This window comes from Sinocyclocheilus anshuiensis, unplaced genomic scaffold (genome assembly GCF_001515605.1).
Source record: "Sinocyclocheilus anshuiensis isolate Anshui unplaced genomic scaffold, SAMN03320099.WGS_v1.1 scaffold233, whole genome shotgun sequence".
NCBI lineage: Eukaryota > Metazoa > Chordata > Actinopteri > Cypriniformes > Cyprinidae > Sinocyclocheilus > Sinocyclocheilus anshuiensis.
The window spans coordinates 64733-75306 of NW_015540843.1; the positions used below are offsets into that span (position 1 = coordinate 64733).

Sequence of the window (10574 nt, forward strand, 5' to 3'; positions counted from 1 at the left end):
ATTAAAACCCATTACAAACGAGGCATTTGTTGCGTCCAGTGGGGACATAATTACTGATTATAATGACTTATACTGTCTTTTTACGCGTTGCGTTGCATTGCATTGCGCCGCGTAAACATAAAACCCTGTCTGCATTTGTGATCGGAGAAATGACAAACAACAAGTGCTACTCCACACTGCCCAAAACTCACGTTTGAATCATCAGTGGCAAATCCAGTGGTGAGTCAGAACTGCCGGCATTTTAGTCTAACGTTACTCTCCCAGGATCAGTAAACAGTCCTCCATAAAATGTGCTGCACACATCTGGATATTTGGGTTAAACTGTTCTGGAACAGTGTTGTAAATACAACTTAACCACTGATTTGTAGTCGTGTCCTCTTTTGGAAGACCAAACAAAGTAGTTTCGTTTTCACAACGAAAAACACAGCGGCCTAGCGGAAGCCCCGGCTTAAAAATTGAAATCGCATCATATGACCCCTTTAAAAAAGTAACTATTAAAATCCAAAACAAGAAAGAAATTACAGTAATGTATACCAACTCACACAGAATAACAGTATGTTTTATAATGGTTACTTTTCTGAAATGATAAGTCTTTATGACGTATGTGACTGACAAATATGATCTCTGGAAAGTGCAGCCTTTCAAATGAGAGTGTATGTATGTGTGTGTAATTCGTTGAGAACAAAATTATGTGACAATGGTCAATTGAAACCAGAGTCATCAACCCACTGAGGGCTGGATTCAAAGTTTCATAATGCAAGTGAGTACTGTTTATGGCCCCCACGTGCCTCTCTGCACTTCTGGCAACATCTGGGCCTGCTCCTATCCAGACCTGGATAAGGGCATCAGTGAGCTCCTGGACAGTATGTGGTGCTACGTCACAGAGGTTTTCAACTGGATTCAGGGCTGAGGAACATGAGGGCCAGTCAATTGCATCAATGCCAATGCCAATCGTCTTTCCGAAACTGCCTACACACTCTGGCCACATGAGGCCAGCATTGTCATGCACCAGGAGGAACCCAGGGCACACTGCACCAACGTAATGTCTGAGAGTGGCTCTGAGGATTTCATCCCTGTACCTAACAGCAGTATGTATACCTTTGGCTTGCATGTGGAGGTCTGTGTGTCCCTCCAAGGATGTTCCTCCTCAGACCAACACTGACCTACTGCCAAAACGGTCATGCTGGATGATGTTGTAGGCAGCAAAATATTCCCCATGGCATCTCTAGACTCTGGTACAGTGCTGGGCTATGAGCAGAATGTTGGGCCCTTATGCCACTCTCATGGAATCTTTCTGACAGTTTGGTCAGAAACATAAACACCAGTAGCCTCATTTTTGAGGGCTTTGGCAGTGCTCCTCCTGTTCAACTTGCACAAAGGAGCAGATACAGTCCTGCTGCTGGGTTGTTGCGCTTCTCCGGCCCTGTCTCCCAGTATCTCCTCCATGTTCTTGAGACTGTGCTGGGAGATACCAAACCTCCTGGCAATAGCACATATGGAAGTGCCATTGTGGAGGAGCTAGACTACTTGTGCAACCGGATTGAGTTGCAGATACTGCCTTTTGCTATAAGTATTGAGAAGGACCCTAACAAAAAATAAAACTAGGGACAAATCAGTCAGTAAGTATAAGGAGAGAGCAATTGTCCGTGGCCATGAAACGGATTCACAATCGCTTATGCTTCCTAACTGGACAAATTTATATCCCTGAAGATTAATTGACTAAGTGTTATACTGTGATGATTAAAGGGATAGTTCACCCCAAAATGAAAATTCTGTCATTAATTACTCACCCTCATGTCGTTCCAAACCTGTAAGACCTCCGTTCATCTTCAGAACACAAATTAAGGTATTTTTAATGGAATCTGACAGCTCTCTGACCCTCCCATAGACAGCAAGGGTACTACCACGATAAACGTCCAGAAACGTAGCAAGGAGATTGGTAAAATAATCCACGTGAAAGCAATATACATCCATCAAGTTGTTAACTTGTTAATCAAACTAAAAATTTTAAACTAAAATCTGTGGGGACAATGACACTGTGATTTTATCTGCTCCATGTGCCCGGTCCACTTGCTGTTTCACAACTTCCACTCCATCATCAGCTTTAGTAAAATCACCTGATAGCTGGGAATTTTACTGACTCTCTAACTCAGGGGTGGGCAAACTTGGCCCTTCCAGGTCACTTTCCTTCAGAGTTTAGCTCCAGCTCTTTCTTTTTAGAATAGTTTACATTTTTACTTATCGAAGATTGTTCTTTTCATGACCATTCCCAGATTATGCCAGAATGAAGCGAAGAGAGGTATCGGTATCGGCCCCAAAAAACCCATATTGGTCGGGCTCTAGTTTTAATCTCTAAAGGTAATGCATGGAATATATGGAAAAGCTCCACTCAATAATAGCGCTAATATGTGAGGGGCGGGGCTTTGGCAATCGGTGCTACCGATGACCAGTCAATCTACTCCACAGCTAATCACGGGCCCCCTCCTTGTCCGGGACCCGGGGCTTCAGCCCCGCCTAGCCCAATGGTTAATGCGGCCCTGCCCTGCCCTGCCCGCACCTCGTTTTGATTTTTAAAAAGTAAATAGTATGTGCTCATGTTTATTCAACGAAGTCTTTTGGAAAATCGGTCAGTTTTGATATTGTGGCGAGCGACACAAATAAATAAATGTATGAGAAACACATCCCACAGCACAACCACCTGAGCCCAAATTCTGTCTACTCAAACCGTCTGTATAAAGCTTGAAGCATCAGAATCGGCATCGGTATCAGTATCAGCCGATCACCATGACAAGAAATCGGTACTCGGTATCGGCTGCAAAAATCCTGATCTGAGCATCCCTAATATGTATATAAATACACACACACACACACACACACACACACGTTTTTTTGTTTGTCAAAACTCTACTCTGTTTGTTTTTCTTTCAGGGTTTGTATATCAGTGGAGTAATTGGCGATCGGTTCAACCTTCGCTATGTTCTGTCCTTTGGTTTATGTGGATCCGCTGTCACGGTTGGTATTCTGCTGAAATATGGAGCTGAATGCATTAAAGCATGGTTCCTCATATCTTGCCCTGGAGGGCCAATGCGCTGCAGAGTTTAGCTCCAACCCTGATCAAACTTATCTACCTGTGATTTTCTAATGAACCTGAAGACATTGAATAGCATGCTCAGGTGTGTTTGATTGTGGTTTGAACTAAACTCTGCAGGAAAGTGGATCTTGCGGGCCAGAGGATCCCTGCATTAAAGTATAACATAAAGAAAACATCTTGTGTACGTTAACACTGTTAACACTTTCAAATCAAAGTCCGTAAAATTGTTTCACCTCATAGCTGGTTACTTCGGTTCATGGTTTACAACTCTTTAATGAAAACTGCCTATGGTAAAATACTTCCAGAACCAAGGGCCAGATTTACTAAACGGCAAATTAGCATTAGAGCGCAATTCCATAAAAGCACCGATGGGAGGGTAAAATTCTGCAGGTGATTTACTAACAATGTGCACATTAAAGAACACAGACGCAGCCAGATAATTTCCATTATGAACAGCGCAATCTACCAAGAGAAGCGCAAATTACCGCCTGCTTTAAGACATGCGTTTTTTGGGTGTTAAATAATGCCGCAAATACCAGTAATTTGATGAGCGCAAACGTTAGTAAATTGCATTGCGTGATTCATTTGAATACTCTCCTCCCTTAAATTTTGCGTCTGAAAGGGAAACTCCTACAAATGCATGTTCAATAAGGTCAGGCGCAAAAATAACTGTCAACGCCTTTTCAGCACAAATTTTTCACTGCGCATCTTTAGTAAATCCTGATAGTAGTACTATTTTAACACCAAAAGATGGTTTGTGCTGGCGCAAGCTGTTAGTAAATCTGGCCCTAAGGCCTCTGAAAAAGTGGACGGCCACTGTTGCACACTATTCATTGGCTGATGGCGCTAACACCGCCCTTTGAGGCGCCACATCATCAGTGTCTTAAAAGGACAAATCGTAGAATTAACTAAACAAATGACACAGTTTTCACATTTAGCCTGTCCCAAACTGGGAGAATGCACGATATGAGGGGCCCAAATGATGCGCTACCTCAGAGCATGGCACTAGCGCCATGAGCCAATAAATGGTTGTCATTATGTACAGGCTTTAGGCAATTGTCACATCTGGATGGTGTTCTAGTAGCTTTAGATACTGACACAGCATTGAGTGAACCTATGAAAGTGATCAAAAATAATCTGTGAATTCATGTCTTTATTTATTTACATTCACCCTCTCTTCTCTTTAGGAATTTGTGTTTGGCACTTTGACAGAGTGGCTTCACTTTTATAATGTGTACTTTTACTGCATCTTGTGGGTGATAAATGGACTGCTCCAGTCTACAGTATGGCCTTGTGTTGTGGCCATCATGGGCAACTGGTTTGGAAAATCTGGGTAGGTGTCACTATGTAGTGTGTGATTATTAATATTATTTGTTATTGTTATTATTTTTTGCATAAAGTACTTAAGCACAAAAGTATCTGCATTTTTTTTTCACTAATCATCCTTGATCCAGTTTAATCAGGTGCTAAATGTGCTGATATGACACTGTGCTGTTTTTGCGCCTGCCCAAATTGGCCTCATTTCTATTCTTCCTTTCTTTCTGATTCCCGCATATATCTTCTGTCTGCCAGGCGAGGATTTGTTTTTGGACTTTGGAGTGCATGTGCGTCCGTGGGGAACATTCTGGGTGCGTTTCTTGCCTCCAGTGTCCTGAAATACGGCTATGAGGTGAGAGGACATCATTCTTACTGAAACATCATTCATTCAATGGTGCTGTGTGAAAACCAGCTATAAACCAATAAACATGCTAAATAATGTAATGACAATGATAATGTAATACAATATAATATATGCAGAACTGTTGGTGTGAGGGTTTTTCTTAGGGGAGGGGATTGCTAGCTCTGTATACAAACAATGTTGATGAGTGTTTGTGTGTGTGTTTGTTTCAGTATGCTTTCCTTGTGACATCAGTGGTGCAGTTTGCAGGTGGTGTAGTGGTGTTTTTTGGCCTGCTTACATCCCCAAAAGAAATTGGTGAGTTCATCTTTGTACAGTTTTTGTATTTGCAGTAGTGTTACATAAACAACAGCATATACAAAAGTACAGATACAAGAGAGCTGGTTTTGGGTTCTTCATCTGCTGTTCACTGTCATTTAGCAAAATAGTGTAATTGTGAGCTCCAAGAGCAAGTCATCGTTTTAAGTAACCAAATGCACATATCTTATTGGTTAGCCATTATTCTTGCAGTGCAATAGAAAAGGGATTAGAACACCTCTCTTTAAAATGTCTGTCACAGTGACGGCATGTGAATGTCTGTGTCGCAACAGTCGTTCATTCAAATTAAAATGTTCATTCCGAATTAATGCACCAAACATTTGTCTTAATGTGAACAGGCCTATAGTCTGCAATGATTCATAGGCCTTGTTCCTTACATTTGAAAAAAAAAAAGATTTGTGCATTTCATTTTAATTTCGAATTTCTTATAAGCATATGTATAGCATAGTGTATAATAGTGTAGGTTGCACTTTATTTTACAGTACGTGTACTTACATGTACTTACAGTGTACTTACTGTGAGCAAGTACTGGTAATATAAGGTAACTACACGGGGTAGGGTTAGGTTTAGGGGTAGGTTAAGGGTAAGTACCTAGTTTTTACCTAGTTATTGTAATTACTAAAATAAGAACATAGTATGTACATGAGTAACAGGACTGGAAAATAGAATGCTACCATAGTGTATACATTAAGTGTACAAGATTGTTTTCATCTCTTGGTCTCTTTTTTTTTTTAAGGACTAAGTGACTACTCTGAGACAGGTCTGAGACCAGTGACAAGAGACACAGACAGTCAGCGTCCTCTGATAAGTGATGATGAAGATGAGTTATGTGATGAATACTCCATACAGCAGCGGGATGAGGAGCCTGAACCGCAGCCCAAAGCCATCGGCTTTCTCCAGGCCTTCTGCCTGCCAGGAGTCATTCCTGTCAGTGTCCATTTAAACACTTCCTTACTTGCATATTAGACCACTATTGTCGACTAGATTTGAGATTTATATATTGTCTGTCTCCTACAGTATTCTCTGGCTTATGCATGTCTGAAGCTGGTCAACTACTCTTTCTTCTTCTGGCTGCCATTTTATCTCAGCAACAACTTCGGCTGGAAGGAGGTTCAGGCCGACCGGCTGTCTGTGTGGTATGATGTGGGAGGCATTGTTGGTCAGTACCCAGTTCAATTAAGTTTTTTTTCTCAGTTCACTCTAAAAGAAACAACCAATCAAAAGATCAACAACACAATTACTGGTGAAAATGCTCATTAACAAAGGGATTTTGATTTCTGTCAGTGATAGTAAAGATGAAACAAAAAATGGACATCATGACGATAATTAGACAATTTAAATGGAAACATACAGATGACAAAAGAAAAAAAAAAAACAGGTTAGATATTAACAATACAAGCAATGATTTTAAAGTAAATGCTCATATTGTAAATGTAGTTTCAAATAATCCAATCATAGTCCGTAATATCAGGAACTTATTTTAGCTGTGAGAAGCTGAGAGGTGAATAAACACTGGAAAACTGAATCGCAATAGAATATATACTATAGAAGGCTAATTAACTTACCCAAACACATCCAATGCATTAGTCATGTATAAACGCAACATATAAAAGAGATATTCAACTTATATGAATGAATGAATGATGCATTTATATAGCGCTTTACTGTGTATTGTTGTACACCCAAAGCGCTTTACAATCATGTGGGGGGGTCTCTCCTCAACCACCACCAGTGTGCAGCATCCACTTGGATGATGCGACGGCAGCCACAGGACAGCAGCGCCAGTGCGCTCACCACACACCGGCTACAGGTGGAGAGGAGAGAAAGTTATAGAGCCAATCAAGTGGATGGGGATTATTAGGAGGCCATGATTGACAAGGGCCAGGGGGGTAATTTGGCCAGGACACCGGGGTTACACCCCTACGCTTTACGAGAAGTGCCATGGGACTTTTAATGACCACAGAGAGTCAGGACCTCGGTTTAACGTCTCATCCGAAAGACGGTGCTTTTTGACAGTATAGTGTCCCTGTCACTAACTACACTGGGGCGTTAGGACCCACACAGACCACAGGGTGAGCACCCCCTGCTGGCCTCAGTAACATATTCAACTTATATCAAAATGATACAAGGCAACCTGATTGCACGCTAGTCAGGATGTTGTGAATGATATTGATTGCCCTGTATCTCCTGCTCCACTTACATTAATTTCTATAGTTATATGACATCTATCAGCTTATGTGTTGGAATTTATGTGCTGGATTTTGTTGGAAAACAAAAATGCATTCTTAAACCCTACAAAACAGATTGAATACTTGGATTGAACCCTTCAGTTGATTAAACTCTTTAATATTACACTTTTTTTTAATACATTGCAATATATAGAACTTGATATAATGCATTTAACTAAGACATCTTTCCTAAAACAGACATTTTGCCTTTGCCTTGTTTAACACTCACAAAGGGCAGAATCAAATTTAATTTAATTTTTATTTTTTTAAATTAAAAAAAAGAGTAAAGAACAAAACTAAGCTGTTTTGATGGTACGAAACAGCTCTCCAGTGTGAACTTCTCAGAAAACTTTGCAGCTGCACCCACTTACTGCCATTGGTCCAGTGTTTTGCATAACAGAAGTTACTTTTTCTCTTTTTTTTTTTTTCTTCATCCAATCCATCTCACATTTAAATACTTTTCTAAAACACTGCCTGCAAATATTTGGGCAGCTTCTGACCAATTGTTAGCGGTAAAAAAAACAAAAACAGAATTTTGCTGTGAGTATGCTGAGACCTTTAGACAGTACATTTCTTCCTTAGGTAGTTTGCAATCACAGTGTAAGGATTTTGCTCATGTGCGGAATGCAATCTCTTCCAGGAGGAACAGTACAAGGCTTGATCTCAGATCTTTTGGGAAAGCGAGCTCCTGTGTTAGCGATCAGTTTGCTGCTGGCCATGGGAGCATTAGTGGGATACAGCCGTGAGTTTACAGACTAAATCATGTTGTCTAGAAAATCTGAGTACCCTTTCTTTATATCATAATTTTAGAAATGAAAGCAGCATAAATTTCTGTTTTTAACTTTTTTTTTTGTTAATCTTTCCTCAGACTCTCCAAATAACCAGCTGGTAAATGGAGCTCTTCTAGCAATAACAGGTGACACAGTTATAATTTTTTTTTATCATATTATAATATGAACTCAGCCCATAGTTATTCCTCATTCTTGTTTAGGAAACCACTAACATTTAAATATTTTTATAATTTGTTTCAGGTTTCCTTATCGGAGGCCCATCAAACATGATCAGTTCAGCGATCTCTGCAGATTTGGGTCGACAGGAGGCACTGCAGAATAGTCAGGAGGCTTTGGCCACCGTCACGGGAATAGTGGACGGCACAGGAAGCTTTGGAGCAGCGGGGGGACAGGTAACGCTTTAATAATTAATACAAAATCATATTAATCAGTAATGTCATAGCCCAATTTTCGTGATCAAGTCAAATGCAGAAGGAATAAAATCAAGTCCTTACTTCACTCTATTATCTTTTTCACTCTGAAATATGCCCTGCGGAAGTTATGCAAATCATGTTCATTGTGTATGTTTTTTTAATGACGTATTATTGTTATTTCATGTGTAAGTACTAATTTAAAAATGTCTCTGTTTTGTAGTATCTGGTATCGCTTATCGAGAGCAAATTAGGATGGATGTGTGTCTTCTACTTCTTCATATTTATGGTAGGTTAATTGTGATGCAACAGCACAAATTCAGCCAAAACATTAAACACACATATTTTCAGTGGACAGAGAAGTTATTCAGTGAACAGTGAATGTGAATCTGTAAATCATTAAAACAGGAAACAGACCTAAAATATTAATGACTTATCCTGCTCTACAGTCAAATGGTCTCTAGAATAAGAATGTCCCTCCCTTCATTACTTTTTACCATTGACTAGCAAGCAGCAAATCATATAATGTAATATAACTAAAACAAAGGGCACAATATTCCAACAGAAAATACATCAACACAAGAAAGAAAACTGTGCCAAACCTTGGTATACGATATTTGAACAAATCAAATAAAAGAACATAAAAAAACTGCTATTCACCTTTAAATGTAGCATCTACCCTAAGTCCTAGTCAGTGTTCTGAAAGCTGAGCTGAGCAAACACTTTAACATTTGTCTTTCTCTCATCCACAGACAGGGTGCAGTGTACTCTTCATCATTCCACTCATTTACGGTGAAATCCGCTCCTTGTGCCGGGACAGTCAAGCTCGAACGCATCAGCTCTGAGATGAACTTCCTTTGCCTGAATCTGGATAGAAAAATAGGGCATTTTGAAAATACAGACATCCTATTTGGGAATTCACCTTCTGTTGTAGAATTTTGTTTTCAGCAACAGAAACCTCACATTCAGTCTGTCTACTCCATATCAAAGCATTGTTCAGGCAGGCAGAAAATGTGTTTTTTCTTTTATTAACATGAAAGCCTGATTTCACAAATGATCTGACTCTGATCTTATTTTTTGGAAGACTCTTGGCAATGTGATGACTTGTACCTCATTACTTTAGCAACCACTGTCTGTACAAAAGGGTCGTGAAATGGCAGTGTGGTCATTTCTAAAGGTTGGATATGGAAACCAAAATCAAGTTTGTTTTAGATTTAGATCTTTTTTTAAATCTCTCCCTCAAATTATCCCATTTATGAACGCCATCTTGGAATGTTGCTTAAAATTAGTTTCTGTTTTATTTCTGTGTATTGCCGTCAGCACCTTTTTTTTTTATTATTATTTAAATTTAGAGTTTTTTAATTCCAGTTTTATAATTATTGTTAGAGGGCAGGACCCTCTTGAGCTTAATTCGTGATGATTGTAGCCGGATTAAATAGTGTATTGAATGATTACTTGAACTGAGGACCTAGATTCATAGCATCATGTAGGTTTTTGGGCTGGTAATTTCGGTGTTAGATGTGCATCTTTTTTTTTTTTTAATTCACACTAAGTGTATAATGGTATATTTAAATATAACACTACAATTCAGCAAATGTATGTTTTGTATTTAAACTATTGGAACCTATACAGTTATTGCTTGAATGTTTGAAATGTGTGGTATATTGTTCCTACATATATAGTTGTATATAGTCATAATAAATACAGGTGCATAACATGTCTTTATTAAACAGCTTAGATGGATAGATGTATGGATGGTTGGGTGATTGACTCTGTTCACTCATTCTCAACCACTACTGTCACCTCTACTGTACAGGTGCATCTCAATAAATTAGAATGTCGTGGAAAAGTTCATTTTTTCATTTGCAAAAACAGATAACTCCGTTTTTAAAAATTTTCAAAAATCATGTTTTTTTCAAAATCCCGTATTCCAATTAATATCAATCAAACTGCAGTTTGGTTGTTTTGATTTTATAATAATAACAAAAAAAATACAGCTAACTAACACAATAAAACAATAAAAACAACACAATAAAAAACATGATTTATGAAAATTAA

The 10574-nt window shown here is 39.1% G+C and overlaps 1 protein-coding gene across 5 annotated transcripts in view; it reads left to right on the plus strand.

The window, feature by feature from the left end:
* slc37a3 (solute carrier family 37 member 3) overlaps nt 1-10374 on the plus strand; it is a 16191-nt gene extending 5817 nt beyond the window's left edge. For all 5 annotated transcript variants that reach the window (XM_016484943.1, XM_016484944.1, XM_016484942.1 and 2 more), the window contains exons 5-15: nt 2929-3012; nt 4279-4424; nt 4664-4760; nt 4982-5066; nt 5824-6014; nt 6105-6246; nt 7956-8057; nt 8184-8231; nt 8347-8498; nt 8740-8805; nt 9269-10374. In XM_016484943.1, the coding sequence (XP_016340429.1) occupies nt 2929-3012; nt 4279-4424; nt 4664-4760; nt 4982-5066; nt 5824-6014; nt 6105-6246; nt 7956-8057; nt 8184-8231; nt 8347-8498; nt 8740-8805; nt 9269-9361 (1206 nt within the window). In that variant the 3' untranslated portion in view covers nt 9362-10374. The remainder of the gene's footprint in view (nt 1-2928; nt 3013-4278; nt 4425-4663; nt 4761-4981; nt 5067-5823; nt 6015-6104; nt 6247-7955; nt 8058-8183; nt 8232-8346; nt 8499-8739; nt 8806-9268) is intronic.
* Nucleotides 10375-10574: the final 200 nt, after the last annotated feature.